General features: G+C 43.4%; 2 protein-coding genes across 3 annotated transcripts in view; one reads left to right on the forward strand and one right to left on the reverse strand.

Annotated features, from left to right (window-relative positions):
• Positions 1 to 7366, reverse strand: FSAF1 (40S small subunit processome assembly factor 1). Its single transcript, XM_069800798.1, has 7 exons — positions 7195 to 7366; positions 6772 to 7046; positions 4084 to 4140; positions 2894 to 2989; positions 2093 to 2179; positions 1017 to 1066; positions 1 to 344 (listed from the first exon to the last, which is right to left on the reverse strand). Exons 1-7 carry the CDS (start codon positions 7349 to 7351, stop codon positions 215 to 217), a joined length of 852 nt encoding a protein of 283 aa, XP_069656899.1. The 5' UTR covers positions 7352 to 7366; the 3' UTR covers positions 1 to 214.
• GNPAT (glyceronephosphate O-acyltransferase) overlaps positions 7338 to 25865 on the forward strand; it is a 22162-nt gene continuing 3634 nt past the window's right edge. The window contains exons 1-11 of one of the 2 annotated variants that reach the window (XM_069800788.1): positions 7338 to 7586; positions 10957 to 11148; positions 13612 to 13788; positions 14679 to 14808; positions 17388 to 17515; positions 17976 to 18051; positions 18656 to 18807; positions 18898 to 19028; positions 19743 to 19966; positions 22441 to 22686; positions 23403 to 23482. In XM_069800788.1, coding sequence (XP_069656889.1) covers positions 7338 to 7586; positions 10957 to 11148; positions 13612 to 13788; positions 14679 to 14808; positions 17388 to 17515; positions 17976 to 18051; positions 18656 to 18807; positions 18898 to 19028; positions 19743 to 19966; positions 22441 to 22686; positions 23403 to 23482 — 1785 coding nt within the window. The remainder of the gene's footprint in view (positions 7587 to 10956; positions 11149 to 13611; positions 13789 to 14678; positions 14809 to 17387; positions 17516 to 17975; positions 18052 to 18655; positions 18808 to 18897; positions 19029 to 19742; positions 19967 to 22440; positions 22687 to 23402; positions 23483 to 25865) is intronic. The other variant, XM_069800789.1, reaches the window with a different exon arrangement.

Here is a 25865-nt window from a genome sequence, read left to right on the forward strand (position 1 = left end):
TAACATTCTTAATAAAAAGTCTTATTTTTATTTATGAAATGGTAAATTCTCAGATTCTTCCCAAGGCAGAATGGAATGTAGGAAATGTGGCAACAACAAATAAGGTAAAAAAAATTAGGATATGGTGGGAAGGCAAGAGGTTCTGTAAGTCTGCGTTGGTAGCAACGTGAATTCTATCTTATGTGTATTGTCCATTTCACTCTGTATCATAAGTTCATTTCATAACTTTAGATGATTTAATTTTCTTTATGTCATAGCTTTGCAGAATCAAGGTCCCACCTCTGAATTTTCCAACTTGTCCTGCATGCCAAATGCTAGGCACTGATTTCTTCCTTTTGGCCTTCCTGAAATAGGAAGAGGGAAAAAAAAGAATTAAGAGAAACAACAGAAAGTCAAGAAAATGCTTAATATGGTGAAAAGCGTCACCTATTTATGCAATCAGTGTTTGGTATTATGGAATATCAAATCATAGCAGATAATGACCCAGGAACATTTATTACCTGCACAGCCATTCAAAATTTGCAGCACATTAGAGAATGATTTAAATTTTAAAAGGTTCAGAAACACAAAGACTTCTCGATAGGGAAAAAAGATAAAGAGTGTATTTCAGTGAACCAGCTACACTATGATTAAGAATGCCACTTCACCTTTCAAGCCTCTGTATACTGCAGCTTATGTTTTGCAGAAATTATGCGTCAGGGCCAATGCTCTGAGTAAGTGGCATATCTCAGGTCCGCACACGGGGACTTCCATCCATCTCACCTCCAGCTGCAGTGTTAGACATGTTGGGGCAAAACTGACAAATTTTCAGTTAACCTGAGCAACTAAAGCCTCTGAAACTGCTAGACACAGAGCAACATCACCATTTTGTGACAGTTCTTCTCCAGCCGAGGAAGTTCCTTCCACTGTGATCTGCATGACTTCTGATACAAGACTGTGCGTAGTTAGATAGGGGAAATACACTGGGGAGGCTATACAAAAGCAAGTTAATTTTAACCACGTTAAAACTGGCTCACCTCTCCTGTTCTTTCTTCTTCTTCTTCTTAAGAGAATCACCTTTATGTTCCTGTTTTTAAAGATACGTATTTTAATGGAGAAGGAACAGAGCATCTTGGCTGAACAACCATCTGCACACAAAACAGGCGGTAGCCTTTGCTTCACGGAGCAGCAGGCATTTCAAGCAGGTTGGGAGACCTTTGCAGAGTCCAAGTGATACAACGCGTTACGGAGGCACTGCTAGGAGTGCCCAGAGCCCCTCCTGTCACCTTACGGAACATACAGCCCTCTCATGACCAACACGCTGCCCCTGCCACGTGAAGAGGCACAAATCCAGCTGCACGAGGAGAGAGGCTTAGCTTCTTGGGCGTGGGACAGATCCTTGGGTCAAAAGATGGACTTGCTACCAGGCAGGCGTGCCTCATCGCCTGACTGAGCTTAAGTGGCAAAATAACAGGGTTCAACTGTGTCTGGTCATGCACTTTGAGCCACACGAGAGAGGAGAAGTAGGTCCCTTGGGAAAGAGGGTGGTAGGAAAGAGGCTGATAGAGCGATTACCTGCCCTGCAGCCTGCTCCCACCTACGTGAGAAGACTCCGTGGGGAGGCAGGGAGCAGGCTCGGAGCCAGACAGGACGGGCTGTGCTAGAGGATGGATGCAACAGAAACCTCACCCTTGTGTTAAATAATAAGGCAGATCCTAGATGGAATTGCACTGATATGAAACCAGCTGAAGATCTGGCTCTCTGTGGTTAGACCACATGCAACAAACTTTAATTGAAGGCCATTTTTTTTCCCTGAAGAGGCAAGGAAAAAAAAAAAAAACAAACCAACAAACCTGTTGTTTTTGCATCATCAATCTATCAACCTCAAGGGATGAGGCAGGGAAACCTACAACACAAGCCTAACTCTGTGCCCTTCATACTGCACACAACCAGCTTTTGCAATGAGATCAGTGCTGCTGGAGCCAGGAACCCACTCCATGGGGAGCAGCAGGTGTCAAGCTCAGGCACTCCTCCTGTGCCTGAAGCATTATCTGTCAGGCTCTCAGGCTAGCTCTTACATGCGGCCTTTTTATACAGAAAATTTCACACAAACCTTTCCCTTATCATCATCCTTCGCCCTTTTTTTCTCCTTCATTTTCTCTTGGTAAGTCTTGTAGTTCACGTGTTCCTTTTTGGGGGGCTGCAATAAAGATTGGGAGGGATATCACTGATGAAATTTTCAAATAGGTTCAAAAAATATTCACACACTTGCATGGACAATATTTTTCAGGTGGTGGTGGTGAAACATTAGAAATCGTTTATTTCCTTTTTGGTGAGAGGAAGGGACTTAAGGGATGTAAGGTACACACATAGAAACCGTATCTTTCTTGGTGGAGACAGTAGAGAAGGAGGTTCATGCTCTGCATCAGTCAGTCCTACAAGGTTTCCACATACACACTGAGCTAGAAAGAAAACCCATACCCCTCCCCACGCACCAGGAAAGACCTACAAAATTATTTTTTTCTTTTACACTACTGATGATACATAAAACTGAAAAGTTTTCTCCACCTTTAACTCACAGAGAGAGTGAAGCTTTAAAAAACAAGCCCCTTCCTCCAACAATTTAGTTTTGAATGGCCTGATTAAAAATCAGGAAATGTTGTTTTCCACCCCGATCAGTCGTCTTTCATCTATACAACATCTCTGATAACACAATCATATAATTTTCTGAACGTCTACAGGAAATAGACAGGACAGAATAGAAAACGCAAAAGTAAGGATGAAGTGAGAGAAGGGTCAGGGCAGGGGATCTCGTGTTTTAAAAATGTAGTGCCAACCCCCCCCAGCGTTTTTTACTGCTTTCCTGCACTGTAAGAGCTGGGTGACCGCTCGGCACAAACCAAGCAACAATTACCTTGGCTCCCAGCATGATAGCACGCTCCTGTTCCCATACGCGTTGTTCTTGCTTCTTGTAGCCAGTGATTCCAAACTTGTGCACTTCCAGACGAGCCTAGAACATTACAGAAAATTGCAATCATTTCATAATTTGTCCAACAAATAACACTTGACAGACCACAACAAAGTCATACTCCCAAAGAAACCCTGGCTAATACCCAAAATCAGCGCGCTATAAAATAAAACTAACTGCGTTTGGAGCTATACTGCAGAACAGTTAACCACTGTCCATCCAACGTCTGGGTGGCGAGGACTATCAGGGGACAATTTTCGATTCTGCTCATTTCACACAAAACAACACATGGCATGGATCTCCTCCATATAAAAATGAATCATGTTGTGCTGCACAAAGAACAACAAAAAGTGCTACCCAGAGCACCCAACATTTACAGAGTGTCCTCATTCCTTGGCTGCAGAGAAACACAGATGGGCAGATGGTGAAGTGGTTTGACTACACACACACATATAGTTGACACCATACAAGAATAACCTGGCCAAACAAGTGGTGAATTCATAATCTTTTTAAAGTCAGTGGTTAAATTCCCCGTTCTCAGCAGTACAGAGCTCCACGGAGAATCTCCAGTGAGACATTTCACCGGATCACAGCACATCCCTGAGCAGAGATCAGGCACATAAAACACCTTGCACAGATCTGTAAACGGATCAGTATCTAAGAAGGCCAATGCTAGTTGCAGTCATGTAAGAACAGATGAGAATAAAAAGACACATGGAAAGTCATCTGCTGTTTCAAAAATAGATGCCAAGATACTTTTTTTCCCTCCCACATGAGGCCAGAAATCCACGACTAACACCATGGGCCTGACAGACCTATGCTAAACATTATGGGTACTCACATGGCTTTACACAGCTAACATACAGTGATCCTCCTCAAATTCTCACTGAAAGATCAGAAAGAAAGGCCACAGAGTTCTAACATGCCTCTCTTCACACAGAGCAGTTGACAACAGCCAGCATGCTTCTCCTTTGGCAAGGCACACAGCCAAAATTACCAATTAGAAAATCCTCACTTACAAGAGATAACCTTTTCTGGAAGCATTTCCCATCAGTCCCATCATAGGTTTCCCTAGGATATAAATACACATACCTGCACATTAAAATAGTGAGATTAAATAGGTCCTGCTGACTTACTTTTTCAAAGTTAAATTCTTGTTCATTTGCATTTTTCTCTTCATCCACTATTTTGGTCTATAAACAAATAAAACATTTCAAATTAATATTACAAGTAACACCAGTCTGAATGCTGACTGTGGTAGTTTTTTGGAAAGCAGTGAAACATAAAATGAGTTGTAGGGAAGAGTATACAGCTTTCCAGAAGTATCTTTTTCTAGCTTTATTACCTGGATTTATTAAAAAAAGACAGTCTCAACAGCATTTTTAGTGTGTAGATATTATAGGGTCTTACTGGAACAACCTTGCACAATTTATAAGGGTACCATTATAGCACAGAGCATATAGCTTTGTCCTGCATTTTTGTGCCTGGATCATCTGCTAACACTTACAAAGAGTTTCATGATTCAGAATGATATTAGTATCTGCAATTAATTTTTATACTTTCAAGTATAAATTACATTTTATAAGAGAAAAACTGCCACGCGTGAGCTACGCATCACGCATAATGCCATTTCCAAATCTGTAACAAACTGCTAATGCAGGATAGGATGTGAACTTGAAGTCATTTTGTTTGAGACAGCGCACACAGCAGTAATATCGCATGTGCTAATGGCAACACACAGAACAAGCTCAATTTGCAACTGCATGGACATATATTAGTGCACGTATCCAGCTTAACTAACGCAAGAGAAACTGCTCCAAAGGACGCAGTCAGCAAACGGCAGATGCCACTTAATGCTGTTTAACAAAACTACTTGCTCAAAATGAGATCAGTAAAAACCACATCTTTTCTACTCCGTGATTTACACGGAGACCATCCATCAGCGGTTCTCAATCTGCAGGGGAAGTCTCCAGCGGGGACAGACCGTATCCTAGGAAGAAAAAGAAGCGCAAAATCCCCAGGGAGAGGCTCCACGCCTGCCCGCTATGGGACTGTCTCACGTGGGACACTTCAGAGCAGTAACAAATCTCCCAGGGTTATTTTCGATTGTGTCCGGCTCCCCATTTCAGGGAGGACGTGCTGAACCACCTCTCTGAGCAGATGCTCTGCCCGCTCCCAAGCGTGGCGATGCAGGCAGGCAGCACGGGTAGGGAAACGGCTGTCTGTTCAAATAGCATCTGCTCATCTTTCCTGGTTTGCTGTCAAGGGCACTGTGCCCTTTAAGGAGGCAGGAGTACTACACATGTATTAAAACTGAACCCGAGTGCTTTTAATGCATTTCCTTTTCACTCTCCAGGACATTAAGTCACATCGGGTCCCAGGTTCAGGTCCCAGGGTTACGTCAGGGCTTCCCTCTGCATCCACCAGAGCCAAACCCAAACTTCTCTCAACTCTGCAAAAGCTGCTATATAAAATCGTCCATTTCAACCACAAATAAACCTGGTTATTTTTAGAGTGTTTTACGAACAAGCCTAACACCAGTCTTTTCGGTCAGAAAAATTTAAGTTGTAAAAAGCATGAGAAAATAAACATCTAGGGCAACTTCTAGAGGAAAACATGCCAGAAAAAGCACAAAAGTTTATGGATTCAACCAACCACCTGGTCAGTCTCTTGAACGTCCCAATTCCCAGCAGTCAAACCCCAGATACCAGTAAGTCTCCTTGAATTCAAGACAGCCACATGCTGGCCTACCAGAGCTTATTTTAGAATTGGGCTTCTGATGTAACGGCCATAAACTCAACTCGGAGAAAACAACCAGAGAAGCTATAAAATCTGGAGACCAATCAACCAGCAAGGGACCCTCTGCTCGGCGTGGAAGGCAGCTCAGCTTCCAGCCAAGCCTACCCAGGCCTCTCTGTTGAAGCAACTCAGCTACCGTTTCTGGTAGCATGAGGGAATTTGGCACCGACAAACCACACCAAAGGACTGAGATGTAATGCTGTCATGCCTTCCCCCATCGACCACCCAACACCGATCCTCCAAGACGCACGTTGCTTGTGAACGGCTAAGTCTTGCTGTCATGCCAGAGAAAAGAAAGCTTTGGCACCTCGCATCCACGCCTGTTGACAAGAACAGAGCAGCACACAAAACACTTAGGGACAGAAGTAGCCAAGAGGCTTTGCTTCCCATTTCATTCACTTCTTGCCGTATCAGCAGTCCTACCTGCAGATCAGTTTATTTTGTTGGGATACATCTATTTCAAATATAAGATACTTATCCAGAGATGTTCTGAAATCGGGGGAAAAAAAATGTTTTCAAGTCCTGCCCCGACCCCTGCTTCAGCCTGCCCCTGCCAGCAGCCTTGTTGGAAATCAGCAGGACTGGATGCCATCAAGCTGAGCCCACCGTTCGCCCAAGGATCCCAGATTTCCAGGCAGCTGGATGAGCCGAGAGGGAAGAAACTAGGTGTGGGACAGGGCAATTATGGAAGGTATCTTCACAACTTATGGTAGCAGGCTGGGGAGACAGGAAAAAAAAGAAAAACAACCAAACATGCAGAGGGCTTTGTTTGGTTTTAGCTGTCACCAGAAAAGGGCATCCCGGTCCAGTACCCGCTCAATGTCAGCTCTCCGGTGTGGCTTTAAAAAACAAATATAAATATATCTGCGCTTTAAAGAACCAGCCAAGCTACTGACGGGTGCCGTGCCCGGGGAGCGCACCCCCTTACGAGAAGGTCCCTGCTAGGGGCCAGGGGCACCCACGACCGCAGGAGAGGGCGGCTTCGGGGCAGTGGGGACCCCCCGGACCCCCAAACCCGGTCCTACCTGGGCACCCCCGGTGGGTGCAGTCGAGGGGCCGGGCCGTCCCCTCCTCTTCCTCCCGCGAAACACCACGACCTCCACGGCCGGCGGCGCGGCGGGGGGCGGCGGGATGGCGGCGGCGCCCAGCTCGGCCCGCAGCTCCCCGAAAAAGTCGCGGGCTCCGCGCCGCCCGCCCGCCGGCGGCGGTCCCCGGCTCTCCTCCTCCTCCTCCTCCTCCTCCGCGGCTCCTGCGCTCGCCTCGCCGTCCTCCGCGGAGCCCCGAGCGCTCGGCTCCTCGCCTGCGTGCCGGAACGCGTACCCCGGGTCAGCTGGGCGCGACCACCGTCACTCCGCTTCAGAGTGAACCCTCCCTCTCCCCAACCCCCAGGAAAGGCCGCGGCCCCGCCGACCCCACTCCGCCCCGCGGCGCGGCCCCCGCTCACCCACCCAGATCGTAGAGGGCCCCCAGCACCGCCTCTAGCCGGCGGCACGGCTCCCCCGACCCCATGGCTGCCGCCGCCGGGCGGAAGGACGTTTGATCCCCGGCGGCTCCCGTCGCCCCCAAGATGGCGTCGCCCATCGCCCCCAAGATGGCGCCGCCCATCGCGCGTTCCCCCCGCCCTCCCCCGCGCCTGCCGCAACGCTCCGGGCGGCCTAACCGGGGCGGCGGGGGGCTATGGGCACCGCGGGAGGCGGCCGCGGGCGGGAGGACACCCCGGCGGGGTAGGGCGGGCGAGCGGGGCGCGGGGCGGCGTGGCGGAGCTCGCAGGACCATGGCGGCGGCGGCGGCAGCGGCGGCGGCGCCCGGGCGGGCGCGGCGAGGGGCGCCCATGTACTCGGTAGGCAGCGGCGGGACGGGGAGAGTGGGGGGCCGCGGGGAAGGAGGGGGCTGCCCGCCTCACCCCCGCGCTGCGCCGGTGCCGTTCACTCTGAAGCGGAGTGACGGCGCTTGGCGCAACCCTCCTCCTCCTCCAACAACCCCGATTGCCCCCCTGGTTTGGGGCCCGGGGGGGGGAGCGGAGGGTTTCTGGGGTTTCTGCTGGGCGCGGGTCTATGGCACACAACTCCCCCAGCCCTGATACCCCCCCACACACACCCCGTGGCGGGGTCTGTGCTCTGCAGGGGCTCAGGAGGGGACGAGGTCTCTCCCGGGCCCCAACAGGGACAGGTAGGGGCCGAGCGGCAGCCAGGTGTTTCCCCTCACGAGTTCACCTTCCCCAGGCGCTGCGTGTCCCCCGGCCCACTTCTCCTGCTTCCCCAGTACCTGCCGTGTCGGATGCGACAGGACCCCGAGCGCCGCTTCTCCCCTCGGATCCGCTGCGAAAGGCCCAGCGGCTTTAAAAACGCTCAGAAGCGGCTGAAACTCCGCTTTAGAGAGGTTTTGTCCGACAACGCTGCCACCAGGCCCGGCGGAGAGGCTGGCTGGGGCGGCAGGTGTCGGAGGGCAGGGGTGCCACGCGAGGCGGCCCCCGCGGCTGCCGCGCAGGACAGAAACCTGGCAGCGACGAGGAATTCGGCGCTCGAAAATTGTCAGGGAGGTGGAGTGGCCGAAGAGGGTTTTCCCGTGTTACGTGGTGGAAATGACTTTGTTGACCTTGTTTTTTGCCCCTGCAGCTCCTACGCCAGCCTCAGACAAGGAGATTTGGGTGCGGGGTGCTGAACCCCCTTCTCTGCTTGTATTTGGAGGAGGGGACCGGGGAGAGAGGGAAACATCTCCTGGTTTCGGTAGAGATTCCCAAACTTCTCTTCTGTGTCTCCTTGGCTGTACGCTGGTGTCCCAAGAGCATCATGAGCACCCTCATTTTTTTGCTGTCAGAGGTTGCATGGAAGCAGAGGAGTTCCACGCTCCTGCTGTTTTGCTTTTCTACTTCACCAATGTCGCAGTAACAGTGCGCGTAACTGCATTTTCTGATGTAAAGGTTTCCAACGGCGTATCTTCTAAACGTGCTCTCTACCAGTCGGCGACTGGAGATGGAACAGCTTGGCTGTAATGTGTAAAAGCAGCGTTATTCTTCTTTAGTGGTTGGTAAAGTGTGTGTTCTGGCTCCCTCAGCAATACTTCAGGACAGGGCGTGAAAAGAACTGTTGCCATGGGGAGAAATCAGTTGTACGTCAAATCTGGAAACACCAGGTGAGGAGCAGTGGCAGAGAGGTGACTTTTCAACTGGCCGTGGCCTTTGCAAAACCCCACTCGCCGGAGCCATGTTGGGGAGCGGCTGTAGCCGCGCGGTGACTGCTGATGTGGCTGACGCTACCCGAGCTGAGCACTGGGTTTCTTTGTCTGGGCTTCGTGTAGTTGCACACTGCAGGGTTTAAACTTTGGTAACTGACATAAAAGTTGCTTAGATTTTTCTGAGCCATGACTTGTCACATACTGATCGAAGTAGGTATATGCTTAGAGCCAGCTAGTAGTTGAGCTATCTTTTTTTGCTATTACAGAGCATAATGGATTGTTTTATTCTGTTTTACTTTTAATCAAGGGTGTTGATATAACATGTCAATGGCAACAGATAACTAATATAAACTATTTCCAGTCTTAACAGTTGTTAGGTTACTTGGCTCTTGCAAAACACCAACTAGTTGAAAGCTGTGGAGGAAGAAAGATTGAAAACTCTAATGCTAAACCATACAGGAAGAAAACCCTTCAAGTTTTAAATGACTACGGGCCTGGGTTTAACACCTTGTATAGGATTATTTTAAAAGTCCCTGGAGCGTTTGTTCTGCAGTTGTTTTGGGACAGTTCTCTAAACTACAACAGCGGAAGGAAAAGTTAGGCAATCTACCAAATGCTACTGTAGTAGGAGGATGGTATCCAAGTGTGACTATACTGTGTGGGGAAAAGATTATGAGAAGGTCAAACATTATAGCAGGATTTGTGTGCGCTGATGTTTGCTCTCTACTTACTTTAAATGTCAGCTGCTTTGATAGTGTTGCTGATGTGGCTGTGGTCAGCTGGCAGAGAAACCTGACTCCCTCTCCCAAGGTTGAAAACCCAGCCGCTGCCGCTGCTGGGCATTTTGCTTATCTCTTCCTGGTGTTTTCCCATGTGTTTGCTGGCCAGGCTTTCCTCCCAGCACCAGAAAAGGTCACTGTAAGAGCCCAGGAAGCGACATGTTTTATCCTTCATTATCAGACTGGTTCTGCACAGGTTGTATATAGGGAGAGGAGGCAGAATGAATAAAAGGGATGCCTGTGCTACCCTTCAAGTGATGCTGTAGAGGAAGAGACAAGCATTTTTATTTTTAGCATGTTCTTCTAATAAATATGCTTGGTCGTAACCAAAACTTTTATATTTGTGTTTCATAGAGGCTTGCTCCAGTTGCCTTGCGTGTCTGGTGGCTGTTGCTGCTGTTTTGAAGTTCAGAGAAATACAATTTCAGTTTTGAAAAGACTGAGGGGTCATTCATATGAACTGTGGTGTTATAGGAGGTAATAGGAGACATCTCTCTCCAGCGCAGGGGATACCTGCTGACTCAAGGGGAAGAATTTTGTCACCGAGGTTTCTGCAGCGGGACGGGTCCACAATTTGTTCTTGATGTACCATTTTGCTGCTTAGCAGCGGTGTTGGTTACTCGGAGCTCTCTATTTACCTACGTGTGCACCATATTGCATTTTGATCTTCACGTGGCTGATAATGAGGTTTTTCTGGTTTGTTCCTGCCTGGCTGTGTTTTATGTACCTTATATCCAAGCTTGGTGAAAGACAGCACCAATCACCAAGGTCCCAGATGCAACTTAAAGTAGCAGGGATTATTTTTTTATGTTGATGACTGTGTTTTTATAACGTCATTCATGGCATTGTCTTCATGCAGCTGTGAGAGGTGTTTTAGTTAATACCTATTAATCATGGAGAGGCTGGAGGCAAGGCACTTTAGCTTTCAAAGCCCAGGTGTTCTCTCAACTCCTTCCTGTTGGGCAGAATTAAGTAACATGTGGCATAGGGTGATTTGGGCATCTTTGCAGTTGGAAAGGGTTGGGGCTTTTTTGCTGGGTTTTTTTTCCCTTTTCTTTTTAGTTTCTTTCTGCAGCATTGTTCTAACCAAGTAATATTTGTTCATGCGCTCAGAGTGTGGCATGCAGACACTATGGAAAGCTAAAAAGAAACCCCAAATATTGCAAAAGTATTGCATGCCATTATTTTGGTATTGTAGCCAAGCAGACCACTGAATAGCTCGAGGCAGTGTCTCACTCTTTTTTTATATGTTCCCAGCAGAAAGAGCTCACATCAAAGAAAAGAGATGAGTTTGAAGATATCTTGGAGGAAAGACGATTGTCCAGCGACTTGAGATACGCGATGAAATGTTATACTCCTGTGATCTACAAGGGACTTTCACCTTGCAAGCCAAACGCTATTAAAAGTGCTGTTCTCCAGTCGGAGCAAGTTCAGTATGTTATCAAGCAGGTGAGTCTGGACACGGGGCTAGCTGTAAGAGGAGGTAGACTGAACACAGCTAAGCTTTGTGTGGCAGCAGGGGGAAAAAAAGATTATTGCTGACCTTGTCAAACACGATAGCTGTAGTTTGAAACATGGTCCAATAAATCAGTAACTTCAGAGCCGTACTCTTTTGGCAGGAAAAACAAATACTGATTTGCCATGGAGTTGCCACTAAAGCTGTTAGATAGCTCGTTCATAAATAGTATTTTGGTTTTGCAGATACGACACTTCACCATCTAACTTACCTAATGGGCTTGACTTTTTTTTTTTCTCCTCCTCCGTTGTCCTCGCCACAGAGCAGCCCTGTGAAAGGCATAATCTACTCTTTCTTAGTAGACGTTTTTGTACTTTGAGGATGTCTTGCAGGAATTTTATAGGCTAGTGATATATTTATGAATCAGTCATAAATGCTACTTTCCCTAAAATGAGAGTTAAATTTCACAGAGAATTCTTTGAATTAGAAACACTGTTGAAGATATAACCAAATTTTTGTTTTAAGATGAAGGGCAGCTACTACTTTATAATGAATAAAATATTTTGTAGTCAAACTGGCTCATATTTTACACTGTGTTGAAATGGCTGAAATTAGAGTGTGTGTTAGTTAGCAGAGTAACTATTTTCAGTATTCATGAAAAATAATTCCAGGCCAGTAGAAGCATATAAGATGTTTTGGTTAGTCCTGAGTGAGTGGCTATCATAAAATTTTTCTGTTTATTTTTTTTTTTAATGGTCAGTGTTACCTATGATATATCAAAATCTGTTACAATCTGACAAACTAAACTGTGTCCTACAAAGTAGTCCTGTTGCCATCATGAATTGCCAAGTAGTATGAAATCCAGAAAAATTAATCTTTCAACTTTAGAAACACTAAAACATTTACTGAAAGAAAATATTTTACAGCAGATTTGAAAGAAAGGCATTTGTGTGATATTTTCTGAAGTGCTGCTTTTTTGATGGGTATTTTCCCGGCTAGCATCAAGTGGTTGAAGGGGGTTAGCAGACCTGCCATTGCAATCTAGTTATCAGCTTTGCACTAGAAATTACTGGAAGTATCTAACTGAGACTGTCTTGGGCAATATGCCCAACAGGCTACGATTAGTGTGCCTCCTGCCTGGGCAGAGTTTATGCAGCTTTACAGAGGCATATTAGAATTTGTTCTTGTGACAAACTGCTGAGGTTACTAATGTGCAGTATGTAAAATTAAGTGCATTTGTTTGGTTTAGCTTGCTGTATGTGACTGGTCTGTTTTTTTGATTCTTGATTTTGGGAAGTAAGTGCTTAGCTCTGTAGTGGATGTGCGCTTAATTCAGACAAGATCAACTGTGTGGTAGGCCTTTTACTGGTGAATGAGAACAGTATCTCTCTCCCTAGTGAATAACAAGAATAATTTTTTGGCTTCCTAAGAGAGATTGATTTTCTCAGGCTCAAGTGGAAGCAGTTTTTGGCTTCTTTAAGTGGTTAAAATAATCAGTTATAGCTCCATGTGGAAATATGCAGGATAAAGCATAATGCATTTAATAAAACAAAGTTGAACCAGTAGATATGATGGTAAGGTGGTATATGGAGGTAGGCTGGGGGGAGATGGATTTTCTCCTCTGTCTCAAAATAGAAATAATAATAATAAGCAGTGCTGGCCTCTAAACAGAGCCATGCTTTTTTGGAGGCTTTTTCTTCTGCCATTCCTCCTCTTGCCTCCTCCCTGTTCAGCAAAAGGCATGTTCCTCATTCCATAACAGTAAAAGACTAACTTTTCAATTAAATATTTCTAGATTCAAAGTATGAAATAGGAGGGACGACCATTATTTAAGTCTGTTTTGAGAAACTTCAAAAGGGAATGAGCATAGCAACAGGAGAAAGATCACTGACGTGCAAAATTGGTAAAGACAGTGCTTTGTGTGCATTTCAGCTAGCCATTGCCAAAGTAATACATTACAAAGAAACTGAAGCATGATAGGGCTGTGGATCTTCAGTCAAGTCTTAAAATCTAACCCAAATGCACTTCAAAGATTTATGTTGTGAGATCTCTGCAAACACGGGTTTCATTTTACTAGTCAAAGAAAATCGCACACAGCCTTCTTTAGACCAATAATATAGGAAATGTTCTTCAAACTTAAATCTCCTCTGAAGATGCTACAGGTTAAAACATTCAGATTGTGTGTTTGGGGGGGAAAAACTGTTGCACGCTCTCCCCCCCCACCATTGACATCTGAGCTCATTCTTGATTTTGAACAGCTTTAACTTGGCTTTCTCTTGTTGGCTGACACTGAACAGATTCTGTATGATTAGATGCATGCCTGTCACATAAAATCATATCTTGCTGACTATTGCAATAGTTCTGCCATAACTGTTGTGGCACGTAGAATGGCGTGTGTGGGCAAGGAGAAGGGAACAACATCTGATTGCTATTTTGTTTGTTTTATTTCTCTTTAGTTAGCAAAAGAGATGGGAGAATCACCTGATATTATTCAAGAAGAAGCCATGGAAATCCTGGATGAGATGGGTCACAGTATGCAGTTAGGAGCTGTCAGATTTTTTGCCTTTACTCTGAGCAAAATATTTAAACAGCTTTTCCAGAGAGTTTGTGTGAATGAAGAAGGAATGCAGAGAGTGAGTACTGGTGGGGGGGGGGGGGGGACCAATAAAAGTTATAATATTTTCATACCAGTCACTTGGACAAAGACTCTAATCTTCGCTCCAAGTAACAAATACAAAAAAGACCCTTTGAAAAAAAAGACTGCACTTGTGTTTATTACTGCACTTCTTAGTAAGTGTGGGGGGAAAGACAGATGATATATAAATATTTTAGAGGCAGTCAGCAGGACTTTTTCTACATTTTCCAAATGCTTCCTATGGTAAGAAATACCATGAGTCAGTGATTCTGTTAGATCAGCCACTGAGAGAGTTTTTCTATCTGATATTATAAATCTAATAATGCATTTAGGTGAATTGGGGGTAAAAACCTAAAGTTATGTGGCTGAGTGGGTTCGCTGTTCTGCAAAACCTTCATACAGCTAAGAGTGGTGAAACATTGTGCACCTCTGAGGCAGGAGATGCTTTAAGTTTGCCTCAGTTTCCAGGGGAGCTGTTTTGCCCCTGTTTCATTGCAGGATGCTGCTGTTCTGGAGGGTGCAGTGCATTCCCTGGAAGACAGCAATGTCAGCCCTGACAGCCCCTGTTGGGTTTCCCATCCCCATCAAAAGGGATTTGAATTAGACTATCATGTAATGAGGTGGCCCTGGCTTTTGAGTCTTGTGATGCTTGTGAACCACAGGCTGCTAGTCTGGAAACTACTGCTCCAAATTTCCTATGGTTCCATGCTGAAAAAGGTGTAGAGTATATGGCCAGAGAAACCACCCTCAAACAGATCAGCTTCTCTTTGCTTTAAGCTCTGTGAAGGTCTGTATTTCAAATTTCAACAGTCAGTCTGTAAATATTGGAACAATATTGTTTGTGCTGGGTGTTTTTGGTTTGTTGTTTTGTTTTGTTTTTTTTTTTAGTTGCAACACGCCATTCAGGAGCATCCAGTTGTACTGCTGCCCAGTCACCGAAGCTATGTAGACTTTTTGATGCTGTCTTATTTGCTATATACGTATGACTTGGCTTTGCCTGTCATTGCTGCAGGAATAGGCAAGTATGTTCTTTTAACAGTGTTTTCAGGATTCAGAGAATTGGTACCAAGGGGTCTGGTAGCTGCTACTATAAGCAGTTGTGTTTAACTTCTGTTCCAAATATGTCTTGTTAAAACCTCTTTGGGCAAGATGCTTACGGTGCCTGAAAGCTTCTCATCGGTGCTGAGTCCAATCAAAGGTGAATTTCTTCATAGCAAGTTTGCCCAAAAGTACCCCATCTGTAGACCCAAGGCCAGGGCAAAGATAGGTGAAGAAGACTTCTATATTGCTTTTTTGGCCTGGGAACAGGCAAAAACTTGCCCAAGAGCTACTGTGTATACAGAACCTTTTGTGATACTTCATACAGTTTTAAGTGCAGTCACAGTAGCCAGATACGAAGTGCCAGTCACTTCGTGCTTGTTGCTGAGGTGACTGATTGCCTTGAAGCATTGGCAGAACTCTGTTATGTGAAGCGCTGAAAGCAGAGTTGGCTGGGAAACAAAATTTCACATCAGAGGTCACGATTTTGGATGCACTTAATTCTGAAGCAGATGAAGCCAGTATATTTGCGGGAAATGGTTCTTGAAGACTTTAACAGTAAACATCTTCTGAGTTAAAGTGCTTTTTGAAGATCCAGAATCTGGCAGCACTTAACTGAGAAACCTGATCTTGGAAGTCTTGGGTATCAACCAGGTCTTCTAAGCAGGCAGACAACAACCTTGGGTCTGGTGCAGCACTGTAATGCAGACAGGCAACCTAGCAAAGATCTGGGAACCTACTGCTCTGCTGCAGTCTACTTTTCCAGTCAAGCGGTTAGGAAGACCAGTAGAAAATCAGCAGAAGCTGGGAGAACGTGCTTGCTAGGGAAGACGAGATTCTGCTGGTCTTTGAGTCCGTGGTATCTTGCCTCTGGGTGATGTGGGTTAGATTCTGGTGAATTCAGAAGTTGATGTCTTATAGCTGCCTTGATCAAGGTGTCGCAGCTGCTTACCTGTCACATATTGTTCAGAATCTGGTCACATGCTGTCATAGGTATCGGTGTAATCCTTTGCTGACTTTTGGATGAGAGCCTTTTTGAGTTTTGGACCTCAAAACAGTATCTTAAGATACTATTAGTTTAGCTTAGAGGGATTTTTTTAGTGGTTAACATTTTTTCATGTGTTTTGGGTGTTTTGGGATCAAAGTTCTTGAGAATTAGGGGCTTGCAGCTTGATTATACTGCTGCATGTGTGTATTATTTTAAATGCCTCTGAAGAAAACACAGTTCTCTATGGTTGTAGTTGTATTTACTGCATATTGTGTTAGAGGTTCACAAGATGCTGTTTACAAACTCACTCTCAAAGTGGTACTTGTGCTGAGTGGAGAGGCACTCTCCTGATACAGGTGGTAAGTGCCTCTGCTTTGTTAGTTATCGACTGGCTTCAAGTAGCATACGGATAGATCTACGGGGATTAGCTAAGGGAACATAAACAGTTGCCACTAACACCAGAGTACATGCTCATACAGTACTATAGGGGGAATCTAGCTGGTGCTGGGATTGTGTTTCTGTCTCAGGTCTTGGGAGCAAGTCTGATTAGAGGTGCAGAGCTGGTGAGGTGGTGTAGGCGTGAGGTACGTGAAGGGATGCGTTTCAGTGCCGGTTTATGGGGTGGGGAGAGGTGTTGGGCGTGCAGCCGGCATCCTGCTTGGGAGGTTGAATATGTGGCAGGAGGGTGGAAGTAAGGGAGGGGATAGAGTCTATGTTGTGGTGAGAGAGGGAGGGTAGTAGGAGAGTAGGAAAAAGATGGACCTCTGTACATGGGAAGCTCTGACAGCTGCTATTGCTGCCCAGGGTCCTGTAGCCAATTTCTTTTTATCTATTGTTCCTTCTCTCTCTGTATCTCACATATATGTGTGTCTGACATATGACATCTTCAAGGCAGTCATCGTCAGTGTTGCAGCTGGACATGTGAATTTATTTTACTGAGTGAATATCTGTTCTCAAGTGTTTCATGGAGTGAGGTGGCAAGGAGGTTGAAGTGGCATGTGGCCGGCTGCTGTGTAGACTCGTTTTAAATGCTTCCCTAAGAAATTTGTTAACGTTAAGTGTTTCCTGGTTTTGACAAGTTAAGTGTTGACCATCATTGCTTAAAACTAGAAAACTATAAAAAATTTTAGCTGGTTTGGTGTACGCCTCCCAGTGCAATGAGTCAGGATCATGAATGGTATATGTAGTGTAACTGGTCAGTTAATTTCTGTGTCTTCTACGATACATTCAGTGGTAACTGATCCTTCTGCAGATGAGTGAGACAATGTACTTCAAAAATGTAGTCTTTATTAGGGTTGAAATCTGGCCATCTAAATAACGAAAATAAATTGCTCTAAGTGAATGCTGCTTACACAAAAAACATTGAAAGCATATTATGCCATTCATGTTTACATAAGTCTTGGCAGACAATCTGAAGCAAATAAAGGTATTTGCAACAGCAGAATCCTTGAAAGAGATCTTTATTCTGGTAATTGAATCAGTGTATTAGAGAAAGTGGTTCATTCTGCTGGCTGATATTAATCAACAAGTTTTCTGTGTGTGGTTTTGTTTTTTGTTTCATTGTTTTTCAGATTTCCTAGGAATGAAAATAGTTGGTGAGCTGCTACGAAGGGCAGGTGCCTTTTTTATGCGACGTTCCTTCGGTGGGAACAGACTCTACTGGGCAGTGTTTTCTGAATACGTAAAAACGATGCTGAGGGTAAATAAATTACTGAACTCTCAAAATGTACGCCTAAGAAATACTTTGTTGGAATGATTCACATGAAATACACACAATGTTATAGCTATGTGATTGAAAGCCTTCACTGGGATCTGATTAAACGTGTTTTACCTCAGAATTGCTGTAGGTGAAGAGCATGCATGCACTCTGTTGTTGTTATAGTTCAGCAGTAGGTGGTAAACAAATTGCTGCTCATCAGTTGCTTGGGATCATGAGCCCCTATCTCATGACAGATACAATATTTTCCTTAATTTAACTATATGGTGTGGCAAATACAATGGATGAATATAGGCTTAGAGATTACTGAAGTTAGACATGCACGGCTTCCATTAAAAGAAACTTACTTACATTTTAAGTACTTAAAACTATTTGTGTGCAGTAAAGAAGAAATGTTTTTATTTTTCTGACCAGCTTTTTTTGTTTTGTTTTACTTCTGAAGAGTGGCTATGCCCCAATTGAATTTTTTCTTGAAGGGACTAGAAGCCGCACCGCCAAGACTCTGACTCCAAAGTTTGGTAGGTTTGTTGAAAACTCGGAACTTTTAATGATTATTAGTTCTTTCATTAGTTGCTATGTGCTTCTTAAGTTCTTCAGACACAAGGGCTGTTAAAGTGATGGGAAATTGGTGAGGTCTGTCAGAATAAGGAAAACACTATGGTTGGAGTTCCAAGGTCATACAAAGAATGGCAATAGGTGTCTCTTGCACTCTACTGCTTTCTCTCCCTTTGCCCCATTGTGTACTTAATTGCGTAACTCTTCACCCTCTTCTTTCTAGAAAATAGGCATCCCCTGACCAGCAGAGAAATATTGTAAGCTAACTATAAAAGTAATGGGGAATCTTTAGAACGAAGATGCTGTGTGAGCACAGAGCAGTGCTGCTGAAAAGAGCACAAATAGCTGTCCAAATGCATTGCTTACATTTACCTTCTGTTTTAAAGCTTGGGCAATGTCTTCTGCTTTTGCTTGCTTGAAGAGAGAACAGGCATGGTGCACACCTATTAGCAGTTTCTAAAATTTGAAGATATTTTTTTCAAAGTTAAATTGCAGTTGCTTTTCCCTACTTGAAAAAGACAAGTGATTCACTGGGTTTTTTCTCTTTTTTTTTTTTTCAATTTGCAGGTCTTCTCAGCATTGTGATGGAACCATTTTTGAAACGTGAAGTCTTTGACACGTACCTTGTTCCCATCAGCATCAGTTATGAGAGGATATTAGAAGAATCTCTCTATGCATATGAACTCCTAGGAGTTCCAAAGCCCAAAGAATCTACATCTGTATGTAAATTCCTTAAGAACAGAACATAGGTGGATGTATACACACCCTATAGCACCAAAATTTGAGTTTTGCTTTTCCCATTTTCATAGGGGTTGTTAAAAGCCAGAAGAATCCTCAGTGACAATTTTGGTACCATACATATCTATGTTGGCCAGCCGGTATCACTTAGAACCTTGGCATCTGGGAGAATCAATCGGTGCCCATACAATTTGGTTCCCAGGTACCACATCTTTCCATGGTGTATGCACAGGAAAAGCATTTGTTTAGTCTTCACCTATGTAAAATAATTAAGATGTTCTCTTGTACTTTGTTTGCAACCTTCTCTGACTCTTCCCCCATCTTACTATTTAGACTGCTGAACCTGCTTTGTCTCAGCAGAGCCTTATTGTGCTTGTGACTGGGTGTTCCTGAAACAGGTTGTTACTTGGGTAGCTTCGTACTGTGTCGAGAAGATGCCATTTTAAAATTTAATGATGATGCATGAGCCAGGCAAACCTCTGTTTTCTGAGAATTCGGTGTTCTTGCCACTTAAAAATTCTGCCTTTCTCTCCCTTCTTGCTTTATTACGGCAAACTGTTACGTGATCATGTGCCAGGGAGCTGTGTCTATGACTGTATTGGGTGGCTTTTGCAATTTGTTATATAACGTACATGTTATATTTTTTTATATATATATACACATATGTATAACATACATATTTTTTCAAGATAACAAGTGTGCAGCATCAATACAGAGATCTGTGTTTCAAATACTGTCATGAAGCTACTGATGTTTTGCTCTGTACTTCTGTTCTACATACATAGCACAGAGATAGAATCACCCTCCAGATGCTAGGTGCTGTAAAGTAGTTATGGATCTGGGAGCAATAAGGAAGGGTGTGATTTATATTCCAGTTTTTGGAGCTCTGTACCTTGAACTGCATTGTTCTTTTCAGGCATCTTCCCCAAAAGCCATCTGAGGATATCCAAGAATTTGTCAGTGACGTAGCTTATAAAATGGAGCTCTTGCAAATAGAAAACATGGTTTTGAGCCCGTGGGTGCTAGTTGCTGCTGTCCTGCTCCAGAATTTGCCAGCCATGGATTTTGAACTTCTAATAGAAAAGACCCTGTGGCTTAAAGGCTTAACACAGACTTTTGGAGGATTCATTGAATGGCCTGGTATGCAGAGAAAGTGTTATTTCTATTCCTTTCGTTGCTTATGAAGGATAACTTACATTTCTGTGGAAGCAGTGTATGGTGACAACTTTACAGAATATTTTCCTCAGAGTTGTAAATGGATTTTAGGATATGCAAAAAATGATGCTAAAACCTGACAGGTTTTGACTTAGCCTGTAGAAGATCATACTTTGAAAACCAGTTAGGTGGAAACAGAAAATTATAAGGTACTTGTATTAGGGTACTGAGATTTGCCTAGTGTCTATCTTTCTGAATGCTATGCAAGTCACAGGCAATTACCTGATCTGCAGCAGTTAACTTGGTGTAATGCTATGTTTATTGCTTGGTATTGACTATAGTATAAGTTGTTACTGTGGCAAAGAACTAGTGGCAACAAATGGGTGAGAGAAAATCAAAACTATAAGTTGTCTATTTATTTTTAAATTTCACTTTATCCCCAGAAACAGTGATGACTTGGGGAGAAGGCTTCCTTGGTGGTTTCATTTATTTATTTATACACACGCACACACTCTTTTTTATATATATAATGTATATGTATATATTGGCTGCTGAAAGGTTGATCCTCCTTCCAAACTTTCTGAATAATTGTTTTAAACCTCTCTCTGAGCCAAGGTGACACAAGTAACTAATTTTAGAGCCTCAGGACATAAGTGGTAAAGTAGCAAAGAAAAATAATGTGTAATGCAAGTACATTTACCATTTCACTGTAGGTACACTTAAACCATGGGTCTTTGCTTTTGTAGTCACGTGCATAATCAAGGATCCCTCTCACTACTGCAATAAAGAAATAGGAGCAGGCTACAGTTATAACAGAACTCTGTCATTTCTGAGAGAAAACCACTTCTCTTTTCAGGGATCTGCACTGCAATGAATGCAGACAAGGTCTGCTCCTGCTAGACTGGTAAAAGGAAGAATTTCATGGCAATATTTAAACATCATTTAGAATCTTACTGCACAGTAAACTGAAAAGCATACCACATTTGGGTTTGCTTATTTATTTTGTGTATTTTCTTACCAACAATGAATAAGCTTTTGCTTTACTTCAGTTGTGGTCAGGGAATAGCAAATAGGCGTGGTAATGAAACAGAGGAACGACAGCAACTGAGCAGATTTTGTTGGTGTGTGCTGGTGCCAGTCTAGGCATCAGTTATACAGAAACAGGGTTTGTTGTTTTGGATTATCAATAATTTGAAAGAATAAATACATTTTAAAGGCTAATTTGGCAATTTCACCAAATCAGCAACTACATGTGTCCATTCTTCTGTCTCCAAACGGCTAGTTGTTTGTGCCTTTGTCTTGCTGGTTGGTTGTTACAGGCAGAACATTTGCTTGGCTGTTAGAAATTTTATATTAAAAACAGGAACTGCAAAGTGACTTGCTCAGACTTCTGCTTCTTATTATATTGGGAAACTTGGAAGCTTTTGCAGAAATGGAACAAAGTAGGCTGGAGGAGCAAGTAAGATGCAAGGAGATTCTATGTGAAATTATGTTAAGGGGAAAGCATATGAAATTTTAATATTTTTTTCTGTCAGATGCTATATTGATTTGATATGCTTGTGGTGCTGTGAACATGTAAAGTGTATTTTAGTCTTCAATAAGAAGGTTTTATTGCTTCTTTCCTTGCTTGCCAAAGAGTTAACATTTGATGAAGGGAATGTTTTGGTAGTGTTTAAAGTGTAAGGTATTTTAAAAAGGTGAGTGAGTGTATTTTCACAACTTGAGATGCTGCTCTTTATCTGAATAAAGTTTGTGGTGCGTCACACTGATAAAAAAGCTTGACCAAAGCCCACAGGTTTGTGAAACTCATGCCTGCCTTTGAAGAATTTTGTTGTTTAAAAACAAAACCAAAAACAAACCTGAAACCGCACACTTGCTTTAGGCATTTTAAAAGGATTGTCTTATGAAACAAGAAGAGATTTGAGTTTAAGTACGGTCTGGTTTTTCTTTGAGCAGGTATATTATGTAACGATACTTATGTTAGGATTTATTTAAGCTTAATTTGGGATGAGGCCTTCCTTGTATATGACAGTTGAGGAAAAACATTATGAAGACATGCATCTGATCCAAAACTTGTAGTGTCAGAAATGCCTAAGCGAAAGTATGGTCTCAATTTCCTTACTGATGAATATATCTGTCAAACAGATCTATCCTCTTTTATCTGAAGGCTCAGAACACTTCTTCCAGAGACAAAGGAAGTATTTGTCATTGTTAGCAAGTGGAAGAATTTAAAGTGCTTTAATTACAGAAACGTCTGAAATTTGTTCTCTCCATCTCTTACTATGCCTAGGCTGCCCATTCCTGGTATGGATTATTTTAGAACATCTCTTTAACTGAGTGTTTGCGGTAATAATTGGTCTTCAGTGATAAAACTTAATGAAATACTGGTGCATTTTAGGCTGTTTCAATAGAGTTATGTTCCCCTTTGCATCTTCCTGAGCATTGTGTTTTCCTGACAGATAACCTGTGTGCCAGAAAAGCAGTCCTATCTGGCCTGACCCTGCATGCCAACATTGCTCGCCTTGTCGATGGCCACGTGGTCCTGAATGACAAAGGACTGGAAGATGGAGCTGTGGGGGAAATCGTCTTTAAGCGTGCTCTGGCCATCCTCATGTGTGCCACCTACAGAAACCAGCTGCTGAATGTGTTTGTGCGTCCATCTCTGGTGGCAGTTGCCTTGCAGATGACACGCAGCTTCAGAAAAGGTACATTTGGGTAGCTCTGAGAGTCCACTTGCTTTGCTCCTTGCGCTGTCAGCTGTGAGAGGAGCACAAGGTTCCTGTGACAGCTAGTGGGAGCTATCTGAGACTGTTAGACTGGGTAAGTTCCCATGGTATAAGGTGGATGTGTTGGGAAGGGACCGGGGTATTTTGCTTGCCTTTTTTTGTTTGCTTACCCTTTGATACTTTTGAAAGTAGGTATATTCTGCTGAGAGGGCAAGGTTAAGATGAGCTGATCCTGGTTCCTGAGTGTCTTATTTTGTTGGCGTTTAGCAGACCAGCATTTTAGGTCACAAATTACACACAGCTCAGTTGCATACGGTGCAGCCAGTTTTCAGTCTTTCTTCTCTTCCCACTACTGTTTCTGAAGTGTTTTAGCATTCTCCAATACTTGGCTCTTAAAGAAACTTTTCAGAATACATAACCTTAGTTTTCTTCAGCATCTAATTATGTGGTATTTAATGCATGTTCTGAGAAGCTACAACCCCCTGCTCTTTCCTTTTGGTAACAATTAAATCAAGGGCTTTGAGTGCTTGCCGTTCTGTTGTGGTTGCTGCTGTATATGTACGTATGCTTTTAATGCCAAGTCCAAATTTTATTTGAAGTAGGTACTCTCTCTAAAATAAGGAGTAAATGGCTTTTCACTTGCGTGTTTTAAATTATGTTTTTAAACAACAATACTTTACAATATGTTGTTTCAGAGGAAGTCTATAGCTGCTTCAGCTTCTTGAGAGATGTTTTTTCTGATGAGTTCATCTTCTTTCCTGGCATTTCATTGAAGGTAAAAACATCCTTTATACAAAAATACTGATAGTCAGTAATGCAGCCAACTAAAATAGCATCTGATTTCAGGGCTCTGCCAAACTAGTGCTTTGTGATAAACACCTACAGTGATATCGACTTGATCTGTAAGTGGGAGGAAGAACTTAAAAGGGGGTCATTTGGTTAGTTGCAAAACATTGTTTGAATCCGCAAGGTTGCATATGCAATCTTTCCCCCCACCCCCCCTTCCAGTAAAAAACTAAAAATCCTGAAATTGCCCAACTCTGAACTATTAAAATGAACTGTAGCAGAAGGTTGGCTTTTCTGCATAAAGCTACCAGTCTTCCAGCACAAATATAACAATATATGTAAAGCAGTCTTTTAAATGAACTGTAAATACTGTCCTCTTGCTCTACAGTTATGAGAGACACCTTAGGCTGTGAAGAAAAAAGTGTTAATGTAGATTTAATTGAAGTCTGTCACAGAGTGGGTATGTTCTGTCAGTGCAGAAACAAAATGGGAATTCTCATTGAGAGTACACCAGGATAATTTTTTCCTAAAAGCTCTTGCAGACTGTGTAGCAGAGGGGCAATGCTGCTCTTTCAGAAAGTTAAACTATAGGTATTATACCAAATAATGACCAACCATTGTATGCCCTTGTTATCTTTGACAAATAGAGTATGCAAGTCTAAATTTATGTACCTATTGTCCTCTGGTTGATTATACTCCTTCTAGTGCAGCTGTGATCAGTTGTTTTGTGTAGCTCCATGTGTGTGGTCTGTGATGGCAGGGCTACCAGAGAACTGTGCCAACACCCAGCACCTCATCTGTTAAAGTACGCCTCTGTACCTACCTCTCCTTGACTGCACAGCATGGTGGTATCTACTCTGTAGTGTTTACACAATGGCTCGTGTTCCTCTTATACCTCCAACTCTGAAGGTTTCGATGTTCCTGTGCATTAGTAAACTTTTTTTTATATTTTGATGGTTCATGGTTGAGCCCTTTCAGCTTTTTATTACTGGCATTTATCTCCTGTAGATTCATATAGTACATTGCGAGCACTATGAGGAAAGTGCTTATAGTAAAGCCTGATGTAAATTTCTGCAGCCAAAATCTTCTGCAGAGTTGAGGCGATGCAGCCCGTGAAGGTTTCTGAAGGGAGAACTTTCCTAATAGCATAACAGCGTCCCTCTTAGAGTCTTATGGAAGCTTTAGCTGCATGCTATTTGCTGGAAAAGAGCTTCCCCTCCTTCCCCCCGCCCCATACAACCATAACTCAGACAAAGCCAGTATTGTTCCTGCATACCACCTTCTTACAGGGCTCAGTATGGCTGTGTGCTCTCCTAACACAGCCGGACACAGGCAAACTGTGAAAACTGCAGGCAGCGCTCTGCTCTCTGCAGGACTTGCTGTGTCAGTTCGTACGCATCCTGCTGGGTTGGAGCTGGCTCCAGTCCAGCCAGCTGGAAATGCAGGCGAGCACAAGTTTATTAGTAAAAAAACTGGTTCAGCGTCGTACCAAATATAAACTGGTAAGTCCACGTGTAGTTTTTATTTGGATTTAAAACTGATTAACTGTGATTTTTATCAATGCTAAGGCCAAATATCTCATGGTGATATTTGTGATCTTTCCTGCGTTAAAAAAAAGAGATAAGCATAATTTTCATAAGAATATTCAAGACTTGGAACCATATTAAAATCTCATAGATTTTTTTATAGAGGAGAATTGGGCTTTTTTTTAAAGGCTGATTGGCAGTGTTATGTTTAGTTTTCATTGTTAGCAATTGTTGCCTTTTGCAGACTTTTTTTTAAGTACCAATACCAAGCAGGGAACAGGAAGGTGACTGTCTTATGACTGACTTTACTGGAGTCAAATGAAATAGTTGCTATAATGTTAAGGGATATCTTAGCAACCCAGCCCTCTACTCGTCCATGTGTCTGTCATGTCTGTGACCCATCCCCTTATGTTCTCTGTGTGTGTGTGTGTGGTGCGTGTGTCCCTCGCCTTACACTGGTATTGGCAGTAAAATGGTTTTTTGTCGTTGACATTTCCATAATGTGTAACTTTTGGCAATTGTGTTTTCTCTTCTGTAGAGGGCAGGTCAGTGAACTGTGTTATCATTTATCGCAGACAGTGGCCATGAGATAAAGGCAAACCCTGACTTTAAAAATAAATAAATAAATAAACCCGCAGAAAAAAACCTAAACCAGGCAACCTGACCCTATTCTGACAAAATCCTGAGGGAGCTCAGGCTGGCTGTTACCAGAGCCGCTTTCTTTGCTTCTAGGCCTGTTGTGGATCAAGATGCTGCTGTGTTTAAGAACATGTTCCCGCTGCCTTTTTATAAAGGTATTTCTGGGACATAGGAAAATTTTGGTTCCAGTCTCCTGAGAACTGAGTT

This window comes from Haliaeetus albicilla, chromosome 13 (genome assembly GCF_947461875.1).
Source record: "Haliaeetus albicilla chromosome 13, bHalAlb1.1, whole genome shotgun sequence".
In the NCBI taxonomy this organism is placed as follows: Eukaryota; Metazoa; Chordata; class Aves; order Accipitriformes; family Accipitridae; genus Haliaeetus; species Haliaeetus albicilla.

Bases quoted from the DNA above. Each gene is read 5' to 3' on its own strand.
- FSAF1 (XM_069800798.1), bottom strand. From the start codon at position 7,351: ATGGGCGGCGCCATCTTGGGGGCGATGGGCGACGCCATCTTGGGGGCG. The intron at 7,047-7,194 runs GTGGGTGAGCGG...TCCGGCACGCAG, and splicing joins GGGGGCCCTCTACGATCTGG to GCGAGGAGCCGAGCGCTCGG. The intron at 345-1,016 runs GTGAGCCAGTTT...TTCCTATTTCAG, and splicing joins AAGAAGAAAGAACAGGAGAG to GAAGGCCAAAAGGAAGAAAT.